This window comes from Saimiri boliviensis, chromosome 6 (genome assembly GCF_048565385.1).
Source record: "Saimiri boliviensis isolate mSaiBol1 chromosome 6, mSaiBol1.pri, whole genome shotgun sequence".
Lineage (NCBI taxonomy): Eukaryota > Metazoa > Chordata > Mammalia > Primates > Cebidae > Saimiri > Saimiri boliviensis.
This window is the reverse complement of record NC_133454.1, coordinates 104,325,867-104,350,486: the sequence shown is the minus strand read 5'-3', so window position 1 is coordinate 104,350,486 and position 24,620 is coordinate 104,325,867. Positions and strand designations below refer to the sequence as shown.

Genomic DNA, 24,620 nt, shown 5'->3' with positions numbered 1-24,620 from the left:
CTATCTTCTCCCCATGCTTCACTAAGCTGTTGTGAACACACAGAGATCATGGCTGCAAGGACTTGGCTAACCTCACAGCACTATCTAGAGCTAAGGAACTCCAGACTTTTTTTTTTTTTTTAACTATTCCATTCCAAAAGTTTGATTTGAAAGGCCAGAGGAGGTGAGGGAAATGGGGGAAGCCAGTGCTTTTTGTGTTGAGGATGATGGGGCAATGATGTAAAGTCAAACAGAAGTGGTCTGGCCTGAAAATGGAAGTTTTAATTATTGACATTGCTGTGGGCCAGAAAATGGCTCGACTGGATCAAGCTGAAACCAAGGTCTGACTTCAGCCAAACCGAGATGGAGAAACCCAAAACCACAAATCACGTTTGGTTTTGTCCAAGGCAGCTCTCCAAACCCTTGTGTTCATCACCATCCACCATGGTGCCCTTCAGCTTCTCTGGGACCATGTGGGTCACATCTATGCAGCCAAAATGTCAGTAATCATCAGCTCACTCAGTCAGACAGCCTGGGAAAGGCATTCTAAGTGCTTCAAGATGGGGTGGTCATAAGCTTATGTAAATATCCTGATGGAGAAAGCTGTGCAGAGTTATCCTTGCTGAAATCACTGTCATCTACTTACTATTCCTCCAGTCTTAGATCCTTTCAACCTCTCAAACTTTCCAAAAGAAAAAAGTCACATACATGTATATGTGTGTATACACATATGCCTACACACATGTTACATATACGTTATGTGTATGTCTGTTTAAAAACCAAAACCAAGTCACAGACTGGTTTTAATGTATATAACCCAAAAGACCAGTAGCCAGAATATCTAAAGAACTCTCAAAAATCAAAAAGGAAACGAAAACTCAATAGAAAAAAGGGCCAAGGATATAATCAGGAAATTGACATAAGAGGAACAGCAAATGGTCAGTAAAAATTTGAAATAATGTATACTGTCACTGATGATGAAGTGCCACTATGCATGAGACTTTTCACACTCAAGATCTTAAAGTACCCAGTTGTTGGCAAGAATGTGGAGGGAGAAGAAGTCTCATAAACAAGTGGGGGTGCAAATTAGTACATCCACCTGGGATGCCCATTTAGTTATAGTAAAGCCTATGGTGCCTGTAGCATGGTCCAGTCATTTCACTTCCAGCTATATACTCTTTTCCAGAGAGACTCTTTATTCTCCCGTTTAAGGAAACAGGCTTTCAGTAACTAACTGCAGTACAGTGCTGCAATCATCCCTCACCGTAGCCTTAAACACCTGAGCTATTGATCCTCCCACCTCAGCCTCCTGAGTAGCCAGGACTACAGGCATATACCACCATGCCTGGCTAACTTTTTAATGTTTCGTAGAGACAGGGGTCTTGCTAGGTAGCCCAGGTTGGTCTCAAACTCCTGGCCTGAAGCATTCCTCCCACTTCAGCCTCCCAAAGTGTTGAAATTACAGATGTGAGCCACTACAAGACTCTTGAAGAAACAAAAATGTTTACCGAAGCCATTATTTGTAAAATTAAAAAATTAGAAGTGACTCGAATTGGCCAGCCATGGTAGCTCATGCCTGTAATCCCAGAACTCTGGGAGGCTGAGGTAGGTGGATCATTTGAGGTCCAGAGATCAAGACCAGCCTGGCCAACATGGTGAAAACCCATCTCTACTAAAAACACAAAAATTAGCTGGGTGGTAGTGGTATGTGCCTGTAATCCCAGCTACTTGGAAGGCTGAGGCAGGAGAATTGCTTGAGCCTGGGAGGCAGAGGTAGAAGTGAGCCAAGTTCATGCCAACTGCACTCCAGTTTGGGTGACAGAGTGAGATCCTGCCTCAAAAACTTTAAAAATTGCTTAAATGTTTACTTATAAGAGAATAGATACAATGTGTCATACTGTTACAAAGCCAGGGCTGGCTAACTGCTCCTATCAAGGGCCGGACAGTAAAATTGTAGGTTTGGTAGCTGTTTGGTCTTTGTTTCTGATGTAATGACTCATCTTGGCCATTGTGTTGCAAAGCAGCCACAAGCAATCTGTAAATGAAGAGCATACTATATTCCAACACAACTTTATGTTCAAAAACTGGTGTTAGGCCAAATTGGGCCATAGTGTGTCAACTGATGCTGGACTGTAGTGAAAAATGAACTGGTGTCACTGGTGTCAGGATGGATAAATCCCACAAATACAATATCAAGGGAGAAAAGCAAGCAGTGATAACACCAGGAAGCAGACAACTGCATGAGCAGACAGGGGCGGGTCCCCAGTAAAACTCCACATTTAAGCCAAAAACAGTTTAAAGCCTGAAAGCCATGCTACAAGTCAAATCTGCCGACTGGATTGAGAACCTCTCTTCCTGTTTGGCACCTTCCTCTCATTGATTCCCTACCATCACCTATTTTACATATATCTACCCTTTCCTAATTGGCTTTCTACACTGTCATGCCCACCGTTGAGTGGGGTCTTCACTTTAACCTTTTTTTGCATACTCACAAACCAATCAGCACGCACTCCTCATTCTGAGTCCATAAAAAGCCCTGGACCCAGACACACCAGGAAAGAAAATCATCCTTGCAATTTCTCTCCACTGAGCTGTTCTGTCACTCAATAAAATTCTTCTCTATGCTTGCCCTTTGAATTGTCAGCACATCCTCATTTTTCTTGTATACAGGACAAGAGCTCAAGAACCACTGAACATGGGTACAGCCTATAACACAGGTGGGTTGAGTGGAGGGGGTGCTTCCAGCAGCAGACCTGGGGTGGAGTGAGGCCCAGGCAGGGTGGGGAGTGTCACTGGTTGTGGAGGTACCCTAATGGCAAAGTGGCCCAGAAAAATCCTGTGTCAGTAGTAGGCTATGTACTGTAACCATTGATAAGAAGTTACCCATGCAAGAGAATGCTACTTTTCATAGCAGGGTAAAAAAATAGATAAGGAAAGAAAAAAAAACTTGAATGGGAATAAACAACCCCAAGTCCAGGGCAATGGATGCCTCTGGAGAGAAGAAAGGATCCAAAAAAGGCATGGCTGGAGATTTTTTTTTTTTTTTTGGAGATGGAGTCTCACTCTGTCACCCAGGCTTGCAGTGGTGCCATCTCAGCTCACTGCAACCTCCACCTCCGGGATTCAAGCTATTCTCCTGTCTCAGCTTCCTGTGTAGCTGGGATTACAGGCACCCACCACTATGCTTGGCTAATTTTTGTATTTTTAGTAGAGACGGGGTTTCACCATGTTGGTCAGGCTAGTCTTGAACTCCTGACCTCATGATCTGCCTGCCTCAGCCTCCCAAAATGCTGGGATTACAGGCATGAGCCACTGTGTGCAGTCCAGCTGGAGAATTTTAATTATATTTGGTAATAGTTGATTACTTAAAAATTCTGAAGCACATATGGCAACATGGTGATACATTTTTGACACTGGATGTTGGGAATCTAGATGTTCATTTTACTTTACTTTTTCTTTTCAGTATGTTTCAGAAACTTCACTAAACATTATCAAAGGTTTAGTCTAGCAGAAATGTTTCAGTAAGCACTCCCTTTCCTTGTCTTTTATTTTCCCGTCATAAAGCTCTCCTTGGTCCACAAATACCTCTCAATATTTAGTATCTTTCACACTCAGGGGCATAGTTGCTCAGAAGACATAGCTGTATCCTTGCATACAACCACACCTAGGAGTCCTCCTTGTCAATGACTTCTCATAAAACACAGTACAGTCTCTCCCATCCTTTGCAGGGCAGAAAAAAAGCAGCAGTGAATGGTAGAGGAGCATAGCCCAAACCCCGCAGCAAGCCAGAGAAAAACGCCTCCCAGCCATCAAAACACACATCATAATGTTCATGTCCTGAAAGTGCCGGGAGCTTCCTCAAAGAAAAGCCCTCATGCCATCATCTCTTTCAAGGTCTATGGCTTCTCCATTTATGTAAATTCCAACAAGTTCTGTATTCCTGCTCCCAAGGACAAAGCAAATTAAAAGGGAGAGGGGATGCCACTTGCTGCCCTGCAGACAAACTGGCAGCAAGAAATAAAAGCTGACAACCAGAGAAGGGGACGGAAGAGCTCTAAAAAGCAACTTCAAGAATTCCAAAAGCTAAAAATTTGATTACATAGGCGTAGAGAGTGCAAAAATAGATAACAGAGACTGGGAAGGGTGAGAGAGGGTTGTGGGGGGCGGAAGGGAGGAAGATAAAGAGATCAAGAGATAAAGAGATGGAGAGAAGGGGGTTAAAGTTACAAACATACAGTAGATAAAAGGAGAGCAGAGTAGGGTGAATATGCTTAACAAAAATATACTGCACTTGAGTAACAGACACCTGAATACCATGACTTGATCACATCATGCTTTATGTGTATAACAGAATTTCTCCTCTACTCCATACATTTGCATACATTTAAAAAATAAAAATAAAAGTATTTTTTTTTAAATTCTAAAAGCACAGCAGCCTAGGATAGTTTTAAAAGAGACTAGAAAGTTCTAATGAGGAGCCAAAGACAACCCTGTATTATAGCCTGGTCTAAAAATTCATGTCCCTAAGAATGACCCTGTGCTGTCACCAAAAGAGGTAAATGTTGACAAAGCCAAGATTCAATACATCTCAGAGAGATTCCTGTTGATGATGTTGAAAGACATAAACATTCAGTTATTAAGCAGACTGACTTAAACAAAGTGAGAGATCTCTCCAAAGACCCCAGACAGCTCAGGCTTCACTGCATTTCTTCCAGAGCCTCCACATCCATTTACTTGGCTCCGCCAGATTTCAGAATGATTGTATTTGGGACTATACAATGGTGGAGAAGTCTTAAGGGTTTCTGTGGGCCCATGGGGGCTGGCCCAGGACTCTGCAAATAGTAAATGCTCAATGAACAGATCATAAGCAGACCAGGAAGCATTTCGCCCTCTGGGATGTTATGTTTTGGTATCTTTTAGCCATATTTAATGTGCTCCAAATGTTTGTTTTCTTTGTCCTTGTTATGGCTTACCAGTCACTGAGAAATGTTTTATGTTACTCAGTTAACTGGGGAGAGGAATACTGTATTTTACAATATTTATTTCACTAGGGGTGGAGAAAACTGTCTGCAGAGTCAACTTCAAAAACGGAATTGTAGGCTCAAAAGCTCCTTGGTTATTATTACCAAAAGAAACACAGGGTTCTAAAGCTCTATTTCCCAAGCCACAACACTCAGGAAAGAGAACTTGTCTCTCTCTCTGCCAGAGGGAGGTGGGAGGCTGGAGTTAAGGGAATCACTTAGTGGTTAATTAAACTGGCAGGGTTTACTTCAACCACATCTAAAATATAGGACCAAGGGACCACTGTGGTCTCCCAAAAGCAACTTGAAATAAAGCAATCCGTCTACATTAGGACTTAGGAAATGTCCTCTTTAATTCATTTAGAGTCTGTGAAGTCGGCTCCTTGTCTACCTCAAAGCATCTTGATAAAACACATAAATGAGAAACTTCTTGTCATTAGCCCCACAATTCCCATCGGCTCCTCCATCCTGCGGTGGTCACTACTCACTTCCTAACCTCACAGTCTCCATGCAGTCCTTGTCTTCCCAGCCCCAATTTCCCTGGAAACCAGGCAACTGAGAGAGAGGGAGCTGTGCTGAGACTTTCTCTTCTCCAGGATACAAGGGTGCCTGGCCCCAGGAAACCAGAGCACACTGAAGCAGTCTCCCTACAGACCGTCCCTGCAATAAGCCCGGTACCTTTTGCAACTTGGAAAATGCTCACTGCCTTGACCTTGGCTTGCCTATGGAGACCTGTGAGGTCCTCCTTCCAAAGTCTGCTCAATAGGGCTTCCGAGCCTCTCTCAGCCCCAAGGCTACCAGATCCCCCAGCCTCAGCAGCCCTTCCCGCTCCAAGACAGAACATGGTCCATGCACAGCCGCATTCTGCACATGGAACCTCTTCTGTGTCTGTGAGAGAAGAAAGGGCCACCACTGTGGGCAAGCAGGTAAGAGGCAAAAATACCCCAATCTTGCTTGCTTTTTCCTTAGGCTCTAAGGACTCAGAGGATTTTATTTTTTAAAACCCCTCTAGAGTCAGTACAAGGGGCCACTGGCAGAACTGAGTCATGGCTAATGTTAGTCTGTTTCTTCTTCGTTTGTGAAGGCTTCCTGGCCATGGTTATCTCCTGTCCAACACCCAACTCTGCCTTTTCCAGGGAACAAGTCCAGTATCACTGCTTCAATCAGCACCTTCCTGCGGAGAGCTCCCTAAACCTTCCCCCAGAAATAAACACCGTTCTCCTTCTGCCTCATGGGTTCCTCTGCTTGAAAACCCACTCGCCTCAAACTCTGCATGTCTGAAACTGACATTCTCCCTTCTGCTCCTAACCTCTTCCTCTTCCTGTGGTCCTACTTCTATGAAAGTGCCACCATGTCACAGTTCCCCAGGTTCCAGTCACGCCTACTTCAGAAAAAGTCTACTTTGGCTGGACAGTGGCTCACAACCGTAATCCCAGCACTTTGGGAGGCTGAAGTGGGTATCTGGCTTGAGGTCAGGAGTTCAAGACCAGCCTGGCCAACATGGCGAAACCCCACTTCTACAAAAAATACAAAAATTAGCCAGGTGTGGTGGTGCACGCCTGTAATCCCAGCTACCTGGGAGGCTGAGGCAGGAGAAATCACTTGAACCCAGGAGGCGGAGGTTGCAGTGAGCCAAGACAGCGCCACTGTACTCCAATCTCGATGACAGTGAGACACCATCTCAAAAAAAAAAAGGCTCCAGTGGAACTTCTTCTCCTCCTCATCCTGCACCAGCTCAGTATCAACTGCTTCTCGCTGAGTATAAAACACAACCTTTTATAATCTCAGCTTTTTATGATCTGCCCCAGCTGACAATTTCAAGCATGCATTTTGCTGTAGTGGTTAGAAGTGAAGGTGTGAAGTCCATCTGGGCTCAAATTTCAGGCTACCACTTCACTAGCCAAGTGATGTTAGAAAAATCATTCAACTTCTCTGAGCCTCAAGGTCCTCATTTGTGAAGTGGGGATAAAAATAATGTCTCTGTCATAAGATTTTATGAAAATTAAATGAGATAATGCATGCAAAGCACAGAAAGTACCATGTGGCCCACAGTAGGTGCTCAATAAATGCTTATTATAGTAATTATTAGCCAGGCATGGTGGTTCAAGCCTGTAGTCCCAGCACTTCAGGTTGCTGAAGTGGGAGGACAGCTTGAGGTTAAGAGTTTGAGACCATTCCGGGCAGTATGGCGAGACCCTGTCTCTACAAAAAAAAAAGTTTAAAAATTAGCCAGGCAAGGTGGCATGGATCTGTACTTCTAGCTACTCAGGAGGCTGAGATGGGAGGATCACTTGAACCCAGGAGTTTGAGGCTACAGTGAGCTATGATTGCACCACTGCACTCCAGCCTGGGCAGCAACAGAACAAGACCTGTCTCTAAAAAATATGTATTGGGAATACACATTCATATAACAGTTAAAAGTTCAGGCTCTGTATTTACCCTGCTGTTGATACCTCGACTGTGCCACTTACTAAGTGTGTGAGTATGGGCAAGTTATTTATCCTTTCTACACCTCTGTTCCCTTATCTATAAAAAGGAGGTAATAATACTATCTACCGAAAATGAGATCTATCATGTAAAGCATGTAGAAATATGCCATACACAAAGTAAGTGCTCAGTAACTGTGAGCCAAGCAGGTCACATGCCCTGAACGTTTGTATACTATACAGGCAAGTCAATATGCCATGAAGAGAAAGCATGAGAAGTACCATGTATTCAGTACATGTCTGTTGCTTGCTAAGGCTGAGCTTGACAATATACTTTGGCACCGGGAATATAGCTGTGAGCCACACTATAATACCACCTCGTGGCTGTCACAATATAGTATGGAAGACAGAGGTAAATGTGGAGAAGGATGAAGCAGGCGACAGAAACAGAGTGTGAGACTGGGGAGGAAAGGGGTCATTTTTCATAAGGTGGTCACACAAGGCCTCTCTGATGAGGAGACATTTGTTTGAAGAAGGTCCAGTATGACCTGAGAACACACAGGAGGATGACCCAGACCAGCCTTGGCAAACCAGAAAGATTTCCAAAGGAAACCAGTCATGTAAGAGTCTTTAAGGCGACCTCGATGATGTAGCTTTGGAGCACTGGGAGGAAAAAATCTCCTGTTAAAACTTTTAGCTCGGCCAATCCACCCAGTAAGAGACACAGCTTTTTGAGGCCACAACTGATGAATCAGCTGAGGCGTGAAGAGGAAATGGAGACTCTCATCTGGATTGACATGAATAGAGCTACAGAAATATGCCAGTGTTGTGGAGCTCTGTGCACAAAAAACACAGACATACTAGCTAAATGATTCAGTGGTGCTCAGAATTCAGGCAAGAATTTATCATCAGTGGAGAGATACAGTCCAGGACACAGTGGTTTTTCTGGGCACAACTACACTAAAAGCTGTAGCAGAAGAGCTTCAGCTTGAATCAATTTTCTATCGTGGTCCCCCAGACACCTGGCCATTTCAGTTATTGGCTGGAATCCTTGTCCTTACTGAATGAGGACTGGGGTGACAGCCGTGCTGCCAGCCAACCCGGGGTTTCAACTCCAGCCAAGAATGTGTGAGGACAGTGAAAGAAAGAGGCCAAGGACAGCAAAAAGCAAAAAGGAAAAACAATCAAAGGGCAAAATCTCAGCATTGTGAAGCTCTAAAAGAAAATACTTGTTTTGGAGAGCTGAGTGTGGTGGCTCACACTTGTAATCCAGCACTTTGGGAGGCCAATGCAAGCATACTGCTTGAGCTCAGGAGTTCAAGACCAGCCTGGGCAACACGGCAAAACTGAATCTCTACAATTTTTTAAAATTTAATCAGGTACAGCAGCTCATATCTGTAACCCCAGTGCTTTGGGAGGCCAAGCAGGGTGGATCTCTTGAGGCTAGGAGTTCAACATCAGCCCAGGTAACATGGTGAAACTCTAACACTACTAAAAATACAAAAAAAAAAAAAAAAAAAATTAGCCTGCTGTGGTGGTGTGCACCTGAAGTTCCAGCTATTCTGGGGAGGCTGAGGTGGAAGAGTCACCTGAGCCCTGGAAGTCAAGGCTGCAGTGAGCTGTGTTTGTGCTATTGCACTCCAGCCTGATGATGACAGTGAGACCCAATCTGAAAAAAAAAAAAAAATATATATATATATATATATATATATATATATATATATATATATACTGGGTTTTTGCTTCTCATCACTCCTGAACGCAAAATGAATGCCAAACCTTGAAAACACACATCTGCAGACCAAAGTTCTTTAAAAATATAACTCTCTAGTTATTTTTGTTAAAGTCAAGACATCACCAAACACAACCACTTCTTTAACTTTTTCTTTTTTTGAGACGGAGTCTTGCTTTGTCACCAGACAGTGGTGTGATCTCGGCTCACTGCAACCTCTGCCTCCCATGTTCAAATGATTCCCTTGTCTCAGCCTCCCAAGTAGCTGGGACTACAGCCATGTACCACCACGCCTGGCTAGTTTTTTATATTTTAGTAGAGACAGGATTTCACCATGTTAGCCAGGAAGGTCTCAATCTCCTATCCTCGTGATCTGCCCACTTCAGCCTCCCAAAGTGCTGGGATTACAGGTGTGAGCCACCACGCCCAGGCTTTCTTTAACTGTCATTTATTTCTTTTCACCATTTCATTACGGAAAATTTCAAACATACACAAAAATAGAGACTAGTTTATTGAACTCCTTCAACTAACTGACCATTTTGTTTCAATCCCTAATGGGATTGGCTTAAAGTGCATCCCAGATAGAACATAATCTGTTCATATACTTCAGTATATATTTCTAAAAGATAGGGATTTTTAAAAATAGACACAATACCATTCTCACACATTAAAAATAAATAATAATGCCTCAATATCAAGTATCAAACCACTATTTAAATTTTATCTCATTTTTTAAAATAGTTGATTTGTATAATCAGCATTCAAATATGGTCCACACATCACATTTGGCTAATTTGTCTTTTACTCTTTTACTCTCTAAGTTCCCTGTTCCTCCATTTTTTCTTAGAATTTATTTATGAATGAAACTGGGTCTTGAAGAATTTCCCACATTCTGTATCTAAAAGTTTGCTTCCGTGTGGGGTCATTAATATATTCCCCTGTCCCTGAATTTCCAGTAAACTAATGGTTAGATTTAGAAGCTCAATCAGATTCAGGTGAGAAGTTTTTGGCAGAATGATCTCAGAATGGTGATGTGTATTCCTTTGCACCACATCAGAAGACTCTCTCTCTCTCTCTTTGTGCTGCTGCAACTGGCATATGGAAGTTCCTGCTCTGGGTCACATGCGGTCATCGCACGTCACTCTGGCTTTCCCACTGAATTATCACTTAAAAAACCTGAAGAGAATGCATGTAGTAGCTACGAAGGGTGATTTGGAGCAGGCCAAATGGAGAATAAGACCAAATTTAAATTATCACCAAAACAGTAGTGAGTTTACCATATTTTCTCCCTCTTGGAGCTCCAGGAAACTGGAAAGAACCAGAGAGACAGAGAAAAGAGAGAAGCTCAGAAAAGCTACCTCATACAATTGTTATGAACTCCTAGGATGATCCCCAAGCTGCATGCATGCACATGAACCTGGTCCTAATCAGCACATCAAAGACTGAACTCACAGAGAAACTGCTAGCAGGGGCACAGGCAGGACACATCCAAACAGCATTGCAAAAACAGCGTGAAAACTTGCAACCATAGCCCATGGAAGGCTGGTAGAAACCTGCGGCCTTACCTGCCCAGGTCATTTACATACTAAAACACATATATAAGCACACCTCCAGGCTTCCAATAAAACCCAGAGTGTTACACATAATAACTAAAATATCCAGAATATAATCCAAAATTACTTGTCATATTAAGAACCAAGAAAATCTCAATTCATATGGGTTAAGGCAATCAACAGACAAATGCCAAGATGACACAGATGTTGAAATTATGTGATGAAGATTTTATAGCAGTTATTATATAAATACACTAATATTAGCAACCATACACACTCTCAAAACAACGGAAAAAACAGAAGGTCTCAGCAAAGAAAGAGAAGATATAAAGAAAACCAAAAAGAAATCTTAGAACAGAAAGATACAGTAACTGAAATTTAAACAGCTAAACAAAACGAAACACTATATAGGCTTGGAAGCAGACTGGAAATGACAGACGCAAGAGTAAGTTAACTCAATGACATTAATAGAAATTGTCCTATATGAACAATGAAAAGAAAAAGGAGTGATTAAAAATGAACAGAGTTCTGGTGTGGGGCTCACACCTGTAATCCAGCACTTTGGGAGGCCAAAGTGGGCAGATTACTTAAGCTAAGGAGTTTGAGATCAACCTGGGCAACATGGCAAAACCCACCTCTACAACAAATACAAAAAAAAAAAAAAAATTAGCCAGGCATGGTGGTGTGTGCCTGTGGTCCCAGGTACTCGGGAGGCTGAGGAGAGATGATCATTGGAGCTCAGGAAGTCGAGGCTGCAGTGAGCTGTGATAGCACCACTGCACTCCAGCCTAGGTGATGGAGTGAAACCCTGGCCCGCCCCCACTCCCCAAAAATAAAAACTTGGCGGGGATGGTGGCTCATGCCTGTAATCCCAGCACTTTGGGAAGATGTGGTGGGTGGATCACAAGGTCAGGAGATCAAGACCATCCTGGCCAACGTGGTAAAACCCCACCTCTACTAAAATACAGAAAATTAGCCGAGTGTGGTAGTGTGTGCCTATAGTCCCAGCTACTCGGGAGGCAGAGACAGGGGAATTGCTTGAACTAGGAGGCGGAGGTTGCCGTGAGCCAAGATCACACCACTGCACTCCAGCCTGGCGACAGAGCAAGACTCAGTCTCAAAAAAAAATAAATAAATAAATAAAAACCCACAGAGCCTTGGGACTTGCAGGACAATAAAAACAGAGCTAACATTGTTGTCATTAGACTCCCATAAAGAAAGGAGAGAAAGTATAGTATTTTTAAAATATTTGAAGAAATAATAGCTGAACATGTATAGCAAAAGACAAAAACCTACAGATTCAAATAGCTCAGAGAACCCTAATAGGATAAACTCAAAGAAATCTATACCCAGACACACTATGATCTAACTGCTGAAAACTGAAGACAAAAAAAAAGAAGACAAAAAAAAAGAAAAAAAAAAAAACAAAAAAACTTCAAAGTAGCTAAAGAGAAACGATGTACAATCTACGGGGAAACAACTTGAATGACTGCAAATTTCTCTTCAGAAATCATGGAAGCCAGATGGAATGGCATACTTAAAGTGCTTAGAGAAAAGAACTGTCAGCCCAGAATTCTTTATGTGGTAAAAATATCCTTTAGGAATGAAGGTAAAATAAAGATATTCTGAGACAAAAGCAAGCTAAGATAATTTGTTGCCAACTTTAGAAGAATTGCTGAAGAGAGTTCTTCACAGAGGAGGAAAATGATACTAGAAGGAGACTTTGGCAATATCAGAAATGAAGGAAGAGTGATCAAATGGTGAGTATCTGGGTAAATACAATACTCTATGCCTTTGGAACTCTTTAAAATATGTTTAAATATTTAAAGCAAAAATTAAAACATTGTCTTGTGGGGTGGCTAATGTAACAGATGCACTATATAAGACAACTATACTATAAAGTGACCTAGAGAGTGGCAAGGTTTCTATTAATACATTCTACTTGAAGTGACTCCATACTGATTCAAAGCTGTCTGTGAAAAGACTGACTAGTAGATTCAAGAGCCTGATCTATCCATTATGAAGGCCCCATCAATTTTTTACCTAATGGTTTTAAGCAGTCATTGATGATCATTACCTAGATCCATTCTTCATTAGGAGCTGCAAAATGAAGATACTCTAATTTCTTTATTCTTCTATTAGCTGGTATTCTTCAATAAAAAATAACCTTTTAAAGTCAGCTATTTGATTACTCTGAAGTATAATTCACATAAGAAAGAGGGGATAAATGTTTGACTCATATTTTTATTTACCAGTTTTCAAAATAGTGAGCTAGAACCACTATTTTGCTAATTTTTTAAAAATTGTATTTACTTATTTATTTTTTAGAGATAGGGTCTTGCTATGTTACCCAGGCTGACCTTGAACTCCTGGGCTTAAGCAATCCTCTCACCTCACTCTCTCGAGTAGCTAGGGCTAAGGTGGGTGCCATCTCATCCAGCTTCAGAACCACTATTTTTAAATGGTAGCTATGTCAGACGAAGATGCTGGCTTAATCTCCATTGGCATAGTTTGGAATCGGTATAATTTACCCATTTAGAAAATTAAAGACCAGGCTGGTCATGGTGGCTCATGCCTATGATCCCAGCACTTTGGGAACCCAAGGTGGGAGGATAATTTGAGTCCAGGAGCTCAAGACCAGCCTGGGCAACAGGGCAAAAGACCATCTCTACAAGAAATAATTTTTTTAAAAATTAGGGGTGTGGTGGCACACACCTGTGATCCCAGCTACTCAGGAGGCTGAGGTGGGAGGATCACTTGAGCCCAGAAGGTTTAGGCTGGACTGAGCTGTGATGGCATCACTGCACTCCAGCCTGGGTAACAGAGCAAGACCCTGTCTCAAGAAAAAGAGAAAATTAAAGACCAATGTCTAAACATTTAAATAATTCAGGGTCTTTAATTATGGCAGGGAATATGTAGGATGACATAATCATTTAGAATGCTTATACTACAATGTGTCATACTTGCATTTTATTGCCATTGCATTTTTTGGGGTATGTTTGTGTGTCTGTGTGTGTAATTTCTTCTTAGATTATAAGATTCCCATGGACAGGAGGAAGCAGAGATCAAGCTGATACTTACTAAAGGAGTATTTTAGTAAGTCCAAGTAAAATACAAAAGAAGTATATTTTTGTAAGTCCAAAGTCAAAGGCATCAGCCTAGTAACTATGGTCTTTTCTCACAGTTTTGTTTTAAACCGCTAATTTTTAAACATCAATTACTCTGTGCCAGCCACTATACTGAGCACTTTTCAGTTATTATTTCATCGAATTCTCCAGCACTCCTGGGAAGAAGGTTCTCAGCATCGCAGTGTGGAGACCAGGAAACCACTATACAAGAGATAATGTGGCATGTCCAACCCATGCTTCATTAGGACACAGCACAAATCTAAGCCCAGAGTCTGGCTCCAGAGTCATTTCTCCCAGTCACACCCCTATCCTCTGGGGATACGCACCCTCCCTGCTGGGGAGCATGTCCATCACCCTGCTAGCCACACAATCATCTGCTGGCTGTGCCAGATTCCTGACACTTGAGGCCCAGAAGATGAAATAACACAACAGGACAAAGTGCAGGGGAGAGTTATCAACTTCCTGTGCCCCTGCTGAGAAGAGATAGCCAGGACTGCTCCCTAGAAAGGTATAAATGATGTAGCAGACAGTTGTTCTCCTCATCAGAGACTTAAAATTGAGCCAATGAGATAAGGGGAAGAAAATACTCTATCAAAAGAATCACTAAAGTCATTAAAATTTATGTTTGGAAAAAAATTAATAATGTGAAAATGGTCACAATATACAGGACATTGAAAGTAAGTACACTGTGCTTAGAAAAGAGGGCTGTGTGTGTGTGTGTGTGTGTGTGTGTGTGTGTGTAGAGAAGGGGAGAAGGAGTGAGAGAAAGGTGGGGAGGAAAGTGGGTTCGATGGAAGAGAGGTAGGAGGACAGAAACAGAGAGAGAAGACAAGGAGCCGGAGAGAGGGGGAGTGGAGGAGAGGGGAGGACAAGAGAGAACTGGCATAAAATGGTGTAAATATTAATAGTGTCTCATTCTAACTTATGGAATATGGGCAGTTTTGCTTTCTTGTTTATACTTGTTTATATTTTACAAGTTCTTCACAATAATCAGAAGAAAAAACACTTATTAAAATATGTGGTGGGGGTACAAAAAGGGATGAACAGGACAAGCACAGAAAATGTTTAGGGCAGTGAAACTATTCTATATGACACTATAATGGTGGCTACACGTTGTGCTATATTTATCAAGATCCATAGAATGTTCAACACCAAGAGTGAACCCTAGTGTAAACTATGGACTTGGAGTGATAATGATGTTTAACACAGGTTTGATTGTAACGATTGTATCACGCTGGCCGGGATGTTGATATTGGGAGAAGCTGTGCACGTGTTGGGGCAGAGGATATGGAAAATCTCTGTAGCTTCCTCTCAGTTTTGTTGTAAACCCCAACTGCTCTAAAACATAAAGTCTTTATACACACACACACACACACACACACACACACACACACACACATATGCATATCCACAGAAAATAAATGTGTCAGTTTGTTCAGAGACAATGATAGTCATCAAGTCTCAAGTAGTCTAAACATTTTGAGGGATGGGGAAGAAGAATAAACAATGACCAGAGTGACCAGTGGCAGGTATGAAGCAATTTGCTGGGAGAGCTGGGACAGCATTAAAGGCAGATAAGAGAGGCCTGAAGGTCACTGAGGCTGCTGTATGCAAAGTCATTGTGGACACAAGGATGCTAAAAAGAAGGATCTGCATGTATCCAAGCCAAGGAGTAGTTAAATGCAGTAGCAAGACTGCTAAGATGCAAGGTGAGGGGGAGTGAACATGTCTGTGTGTCTGTGCGTGTGTGTGTGAGCGCGTGTGTGTGCGTCTGTGCATGTGTGTGTGTGTGTGTGTGCATGTGTGTGTGCATGTCTGTGCGTATGTGTGTGCATGTGTGTGTGCATGTCTGTGCGTGTGTGTGTGCGTGTCTGTGTGTGTGTCGGTGCGTGGGTGTGTGCGTGGGTGTGTCTGTGCGTGTTGCATGTGTGTGTGCATGTGTGTGTGCACGTGTGTGTGTCTGTGCATGTGTGTGTGCGTGCGGTATCAGTGTGTGTCTGTGCGTGTGTGTGCGCGTGTCTGTGTGTGTGTCTGTGTGTGTGTGTGCATGCACCCGCACACGTGCACATGTGCTGATACCAGGGGAATATTATACAGTAGGTAAAACAAATCAGGGTGGTTACAGTCAAGGAGGACATTAACTTCATCTATCCTACTTGAATTACTTTTTCAAGAATAAATTTTTATAGTATGTATACAACTAATATATAAACAATTTTTTTTGAGACAGGGTCTAGCTCTGCTGCTCAGGCTAGAGTGCAGTGGTGCCATCTCAGCTAACTATAGCCTTGACCTCCTGGGCTCAAGCAATCCTCCCACCTTACCCTCCAGAGTAGCTGGGACTGCAGGCATGCACCACCACGCTCACCTAATTTTTCTATGTTTTGTAGAGATGGGGTTTTACCATGTTGCTCAGTGCTGGTCTCAAACTCCCGACTCAAGTGATCTTCCCGCCTCAGCCTCCCAAAGTGCTGGGATTACAGGTGAGAGCTACCACGCCCAACCAACTTTTTTAAGAAAAGAAATCAAAGTTAAAAAAAAAAAAAAGCGCATAAACATGAAGTGTTGCATCAGTCAGATGAGGACTTGAATGAACCTAAAATGGCTCTGCTACTTATAAGCTACGGTAACCCTGGATGAGTTAATATACTTCTCTAACTTGAAATTTCTCATCTGTTAATTACGCATAATACATCCACATTTGCAGAGCTATTGTCAGAACTGAAAATAAAGCAAGCTTCAGGCTGAACATTTACAGATTTGCACAAGAAAGAAGTGGGAAAGAACAGAATCTGAGTAACAGAAGAGAATGACTGAGCCTCTAGGCTCAGGCATCCCCAAACTTTTTACACAGGGGGCCGGTTCACTGTCCCTCAGACCGTTGGAGGGCCGCCACATACTGTGCTCCTCTCACTGACCACCAATGAAAGAGGTGCCCCTTCCTGAAGTGCGGCGGGGGACCGGACAAATGGCCTCAGGGGGCCGCATGCGCCCCGCGGGCCGTAGTTTGGGGACGCCTGCTCTAGGTACAAGAAGCACATGATGAAGGTGACCAACGTGGACAAGTACGGCTGGCCAGAAAGAACAAGGGATCACGGTGTCCACGTGCGAGGCACTTACTGCAGTTCTCTTCATCACTGCCATCGGGACAGTCCTCAAATCCATTGCACCGGAAGCGACCAATGATGCAGTGGATGCCACTGGCGCAGGGGAAGAAGGTCGGGCCGCATTTCGACTTAGCCTTGGCTGCAGGAAGAAAAAGACAAACAGCAAGACATCAGGAGACGTTCTCAGATGACTGCATGTTTATCCCACTGACACCGAATGTGAAAATTAGTCCATTTAAGATTTACCTTAAAGTCCCTGAAGGTTTCTTCTCATTACCACCACCCACCTCAAACACCCAACCAGATTGGACATCCATGTGCAGCATCCTCTAGAGAGGGAATGGTTAATGTTACTGCTTCAAAAGTACCCAAGAGGCTAACACAGCCCCTGCACCCCTGCAAGTGCCAATCAAAATGTACAGAACAAAGCCATGAACAAAGAACAGGTAAGTGAATGGATGACGAGTAGATGAAGCTGCTGAAGCACCAATCAAAATTCATTCCCTGAACATCAAAAGAGCTGTAATCAACATTTAGTAAGTATTCACCCTACTAGGCAGTGTGCTGAGTGCTTTGCATGGCTCGTCTCATTTAATCTACCCAGTAACCACCCAATGGGATGATGGGCAGAAAAGAGGTAACACAACAGAACTGAAACTGCTATGCTTACAAAGACCTGCTTGCAAGGTTGGCTCTCGCTTGGCTAGAGTCTGGGGACTTGTATTTTGGGAGACTTTACACCACCCTAACAAGAGTGGCTCACGGTGCCTAAACTGTTTATGCAAACAGTACAACTTACACTAAACACCCCTGCTTTCCTTCCTTCTGGGAGTCTGTATATTTGGTACATGCTGAGCAAAGGGTGCCTACGTGATCAGCCCCGGATAAAAACTCTGGATACTGCGTCTCTAGTGAGTGTCCCTGGTCGATATCATTCCACATGTGTCGTTACAACTCGTTGCTGGAGGAATGAAGTGCATCCTTTGGACTCAACTGGGAGAGGGCTCTTGGATGCCTGAACCTGGTTTCCTCTGGACTTCATTCCATTCATCTTTTACCTGTGTTGATTTTGCTTTGTATCTCTTTGCTGTAATTAATCATAGCCATGAGTATGATCATATACTGAGTCCTGTGAATCCTCCTGGTGAATCGCTGAACCTGGGGTGGTCTTGGGAGCTCCAAACATAAATGAGTATGGTTCTTATCACCACTTCATAAATGCGCTTTGAGAGATGAAGTGACTTGCCCAGGGTCACACAGCAGGAAAATCAAGAGTCGGGTGAGGCCCCAGGGACGCAGATTCCAGAAGCCCTGATCTCAACCAACTCAACAGCATTGCCTCTCTCTGTGCCAGAGGTTGTCACTTTTCACAACAGAAGCCAGACTCCTGTTCCAAAGCAATTCTTCTTCCGTTCATGCTGTAAAAACAGTTTTAGCAGAAACTGCTGTAACCTGGGCTTGACTGACTGTCCTGCTAAACCAAACAGCCCTGTTGGGTAAGGTACTCTCCCGTTAATGGTTCTGGTGCTCTGGCTTGCAATTAGGAGGTGTACGATAAGATGTATTGCTACATCCTAGGTAGCAGGCTCTATGTAGCATCCCTCTTGTCTCCTGTCTTAGAGGCAGGACCCATGGTCCTCCAAGAAGAAGGGCCATTTCATTGGAACAAACAGGCAACAAATTACCTCCATGTTCTTACTATCTGTAACATGCTGACTTTGGCAACATCCAACTCACAATTGCCGAAGTTTTAAGGCCTGAAATGTACCAGGTGTTAAAAAACCCGCGTGGCTTTGTTTCACTCTGAAACTTCTATCATGGTACTGGTGTACTCTTCTCAAAGCACAAACTCAGGACAGTCCTGGGTTCAAATTCCAATTCTATTTTTTATGACTTTGGGCAAGTTTTTACATTTTGCTGGACCTCAGTTTCGTTATTGTGGCATCCTGATAAGTAAGCAACAAGTAAGAGGGTCCAGGTGGGGGAGAACAATTGTTCCAAGAAATGACTAATCACAAACCCACTGGCATAATATCCTTTCATTAAATACCTTTTCCACAAGTAAGCCCCTCCAGCACGACCCTCTAAAACTTTCTTCAGCCCCTGCCTCTGTGCAGACAGCCCCTTCTCTACTGTGCTGCCTGTTGCACCCAGGCAACATATTTTTTGTACTTTCGCTAACAAATCTGCCTTTCTTTACCTATGACTGTCTTGGTAAACTCTTTTACTGCTCACGACTTCAGCCCCAACCAGTTGCAGCCACAACACTTATTGGTAAATTGGGCCATAATGCAGGTGGCTGCAGCTATGCCCAGAAGGATGAGGCACTCCTGCCTGCTCCAGGCTCCGGTGACACCGTGGAACATGACACTGCCCTGGGCCCAGCGCTGTCTCAGTGCACCTCTCTGCCTGCCCCAACATAGCGGCTCTGAGGGTGGCAGGCGAGGTGCAAGTGGTATGGCAGCCCCGGGCAACCCCATGCAAATGAATCTGAGCTACCAGGGCCAGCCCCAGGCAAGTTCCCACATCTACTTCCTCAGACTCTAGTAAGGATTAAGTGAGATAATCTATACAAAACAGTATAGAGCATGGCATACAGTATGTGCTCAATTAATGGTAATGCTTCTGCTATTTGTCATCATCATCATGATCACCATCATCACTAAGTTCAGAGAATTTAAAAACTGATCCTTGGGCTGCTACAAATGGTTTTCTGATCACCACATTTTAAAAGCCTATTATGAAAGATCCCTATAAACTGATATGAATTGATTTCCAGGACATACTGGTAAGTCAAAAACGTAAAGTACAAAAGAGTATCTATAGTAGTGAGGGCAGCAGCCAGCTGTCCAGAGTGGCCACTGCCATCATGCTGGCTGCAGCGAGGAGGTGTGAGTGGTGGCAGCAGGAGTGGCTATGGGAGCAGCAGTGGCAGCAGTAGGTCCCCTGTGCCCTGCATACCCAAGGCAGCCAATCACTTGCTCCCAGGCCTGGAGCCTCTGACACAGTCTCAGCCTCGCTCCCCACTGTATCCCAGGGAGCTGTGAGCTGAAGGTGTAGCCGAGACTTGCCTGGGGCTGGCCCTGGTAGCTCAGATTCATTTGCATGGGGTTGCCCGGGGCTGCTGTACCAACCTGCACCTCGCGTGCCGCCCTCGGAGCCACTATGATGGGGCAGGCAGAGAGGCACACTGAGACAGGGCTAGGCCCAGGGCAGTGCCATGTTCCACGGCGTCACCGGAGCCTGGAGCAGGCAGGAGTGCCTCATCCTTCTGGGCATAGCTGCAGCCACCCAAATTATGGCCCCAGACCCAAACATCTCTGCACGCTCAGGGAGCCCAGGAAGGGTCCCCTGTTACTCCTACAGGCTCAGAGGTGTCTGCTCCAGCTGCTTGGCCTCTCTGTGCTGTCAGGACCCATTCAGATCATGGAGCAAAGCTGAGGCCAAGCCAGGCACTGTTGTAACCCGGCCAGATATGCGCATGCTCGGGGCTGCTTTGACAAGCCAGCCTCCTGCCATCTCAGCCACCTCCAGACTCTGGGTGAAAACAAGCATGGGAGGAAGACCAAGGGGGTGCTGAGGGCAGCCTGGCACTGCCCTGCGGGTGCCCCTTGACACAAACCTGGGCACCATGAAAGGCAGAAGGAAGAGGACAGACTCCTAGACAGAAGGGGCAGGTCCCTTGGTGAAGCCCAATCTTCAAGCCAGGGAAGGCCTAAAGTCTGGGGTCCAGGCTATGGGTCCCACAGACAGGAGTGGGAACTTTTCTACGCCTGCTCATGGATCAATTAGCATATACTTCCACCCCTCTGAGGCCCATAAAAGCCCTGGACTCAGTCAGACTTGAGGAGACAATGGGACAAGCTACAGAGAGGAGCTACCCTCTCTGCTGAGAGCTGAACACTCATCAGGACACCCTGGCTACAGAGAGGAGCTGCCCACTGTGGGTATCCTCTGAGCTCTTCTGTTACTCAATAAAGTTCCTCTTTGTCTTGCTCACCCTTTGCTTGTCTGCATTCCTCGTTCTCCCTGGATACAGGACAAGAACTAGGGACCTGCTGAATGGCAGGGCTAAAGGAGCTGTAACACAAACAGGGCTGAAACATGCTGTTTGCCCACCATGCTGCAAGAGACAAGAGGAGAGAAGAAAGAAGGAAAGAAGAGCTGTGGCCCTTTGAGGAGACCAGACCTAGAAGCACCCCAAGCCAGGGATGTGATACCCTGTTTAGGGCTCTGCAGTTCCTAGTATCTCTAAGCTTCCAGGTGAAACAACACCCTCCCCACCCAGTGTCAGCTGTGGAAGCTGCTTATGGTACGCCTGGTCCAACCACAGCCTTGCAGGGAGTTGGCACCCATGCCAGTGCCTGAAGCTGCCCACCCCACCAGAGCTGGCGTTCCTGGCTGTGCAGTGGCTGAACTCCACACTCACTCATACAACCTTGGCTGCTTTGCACCTGGCTCACCCTTGGCAGGTGTGAGATCTTGTCCAGTAGCGGGAGCCAAGCACAGCCTGCCAGGCCAAGTGGGCAGAGGAGCCCAGTAGGCCAGAGCCAAACTTGGGCAAAGATGCCATTGGCCACAGAAATTTCCAGGTGGCAAAGTGACACCCCAAGGATCCTATAACGGTACTTTGCTGCCCTCCATATAAGAAAAGAAGGGAGTATAAGAAAACATACACATATTGGCTTATCCGTACACAAGAAATACAGGAGGATAAACCAGAAACTAAAGAGACTGGTTATCTATAGTGGGTGAGTGGGAAAGGAATGAAATAACATAGGGAACTGGTATCAGACAAGATAACAGGATGAGAAGGTTGCACATTTCTCTGAGTATATTATCTGACTCAACATATACTTGTGTAAATATACTCAGAGCAGTGTATATCTTAGAACCATGGTAGTATTTTACATACCCCCAAAATAAACACTTAAAATCAATCACATGTGTGGAAAATGCAAAATGAAATATAAACAATAACAAGTAAACATAACTGTATTACAGGTAAGTAACACCACCACACTGAACGGGGTGGGGAAGCAAAGAACCAGCCTAAGTAACTAAGGGAAACATTATTTTGACTAGATTCCATAAAGCTAAAGAAAAAAAAAGAAAAAAACCTACAATACTGTCCACTAGTTGTATTTGTTTCTCCCAAAAGTATGGGTTAGCAATTCTGAAACTATCTTCTAGGTGCACTAGGGTTGAACAAATAAGTAAATATATTGTAAATAATGAGAACAAGATTTCTGTCAGAGAAACAAGTTCCAAATAAAGAAAGTGGGAAGGATAAAATGAACCCTAAGGCACTGGTTCATTGGAAACTGAGCCAAAATTTCCAGTGGAAATTTGAAGGAATTGAAGGCACCAGTATGAATTCAAAATTCAGTCAGTCTTTAAAAATTAGACAGCATGGATGGATGGATGGATGGATAGACAGACAGACAGAGAGACAAAAGTAAATATTGACTTGTGTGTAATGTATGGGATAGTGCACATACACGCAGTTCCTAACTCTGTTGCTGAGAGAGACTAGAAGCAGTACACCTCAACAGCAATAAGCACACTTAGTACCCAGATCCTGGTTTCTAACTATCATTAACCAATAAAGAGAATCCACCTCCTTGGAGAAGTGGTTGATTCCGGGAAGAATATACGAGATGAACCTGGAGTAAATTCTGTTGCCAGAAGTGTCAAAATAAAGTAAATAAGTATCAAAATACCATAGAAGCATGTCAAAAGGACACAGAAGTTAACCTGAAGTTCCCAATAGCTGAGGCTAGAACAATCCAAGTAACAAAATCAACAACAGTATCAGATTATGACACAGAAAATAAAATAAATATCTGAGGCCAATAAAATAAAGATCTAGTACCTGAGACTGATGCCAACAATTGTTGAAAAAATAAGTAAACAGAGGAGAAAGGAAAGGTCTTCCTTACTGAAGACTTCTCATTAATAAATGCAGAAGAGGTGTAGGAGACACAAAGTCACCACTAAGCAAACACTGTTGTAGTAACTGCTACAGGCAAGGTCTGCCAATGGATGCTACAATTAGAAAAGAAATGCTTGAGGAGAAACAGGATATGCACAGTCTCAAAGTATTTTCCCCAATAGGTTATTAATACAAAGAGAAAAACAGTCACTTGATAGTGGAGAAACCTGGGAGATAACCACCCAAACCAAGTGACCTTGGTCAACATCATTGGTAATGAGACACATCAACATTACAGTTCCTTCATGTAAGATGCTGTGTTGGGGTCTCCAAGCCCACCCAGATTCAATGATTCACTAGGGTGACTCCCAGGACTCAGCATATAATCAAAGCTAAGGTTTCTTACAGTGAAAGGATAAAAAGGCCAAAGGAAAAGGTCTATGACATGAAGTCACAGGAAACCAGGCTCAAGCTTTCACAGTACTCTTCCAGTGCAGACACACAGGATGTGCTTCATTCCTCCAGCAACAAGTTGTTGACAACATGCCCGAAATGTCATCTACCAGGGCAGCTCGTTAGAGGCTCAGTGCCCGGGGTTTTTATTAGGGGTTGGTCACATAAGTATTCTTGGTACACCAAATTTCTAGACTCCCAGCAGAAAAGCAGCATCAACAACACTCTCTGCACAGCCAGTTTAGGCCCAGGGAGCCATCATTAACAGTTGGGTAATGGGAAACCTACTGAAATTTAGGTTACCAGATGCCAGCCGAGGACCAATGTTGCAAGCAGACTTTCCAAAGGGCAGCAGTCAGGCCTGCTGTGTTAATGCTTTTTCTGTGCAGATGGGCATTTTGGCTTCTGCTGGGGAAAGTCTACAGTAACAGAAAAGCAGAGGAGCTCCATTTTCCAGGGTCAAATTTGCCCCTTTGCCAGCTCTCCAGCCATCGTGTCCTTCCAAACAGGTTCAAGCTTCTGACACACACACACACACACACACACACACACACACACACAGTTCTTGATCAGCCAGTCTTGTTCTGGTTACCTTTTGAGGGCTCAGGGAAGAATGTTTATAGGCTTTGCATCTATGCTGAGAGTGTTTCCTCATAAGCCTCAGTACATCATCCTCCACTAACAATGTCACTGCCTTCCCATTACTTTAGAATAAAGCCTAGAGTCATCATGCTGTGCTCCAATTCCACGCTTTCTCATAAAGGCCATGAAGATCTTCCCATCTCGGAAATCTAACTACACAGCCCTCCTTGTTCCTCCTCAGGCCCAGCCAGCATATTCCCACCCCAGGGCCTTTGCACTCTGTTCCTGCTGCCTGGAATGTCTTTTTCCCAGGCCTCAGCATGCCTCACTCTTCCATCTTACTCAGTCTCTTGAATCACTGCACTATGTGGAACCTCAGTTCCCACCCATAGTCACTCTAACCCTCAGCCTTCTTTTTTTTCCCTTCACAGGACCTAACACTACCTGATCTCACCAGTTTTGTATTAAGTTGTTTGGCTAATGCCCCTGCCTTCCTGCCTCCGAGAATGTACACTCATTTGCACACTTTCATTCACCATTTTTATTTTTATTTGAGACAAGTCTCACTTTGTCACTCAAGCTGCAGTGCAATGGCATGGTCTCGGCTCACTGCAACCTCCGCCTCCCAGGTTCTAGTGATTCTCCTGCCTCAGCTTCCCGAATAGGTGGACTACAAGTGTGCACTACCACACCTGGCTAATTTT

At 44.0% G+C, this 24,620-nt stretch overlaps 1 protein-coding gene across 2 annotated transcripts in view; it reads right to left on the bottom strand.

The window, feature by feature from the left end:
• LDLRAD3 (low density lipoprotein receptor class A domain containing 3) overlaps positions 1-24,620 on the bottom strand; it is a 289,197-nt gene that overhangs the window by 133,798 nt on the left and 130,779 nt on the right. For both annotated transcript variants that reach the window (XM_039470544.2, XM_074401310.1), the window contains exon 3: positions 16,960-17,085. In XM_039470544.2, coding sequence (XP_039326478.1) covers positions 16,960-17,085 — 126 coding nt within the window. The remainder of the gene's footprint in view (positions 1-16,959; positions 17,086-24,620) is intronic.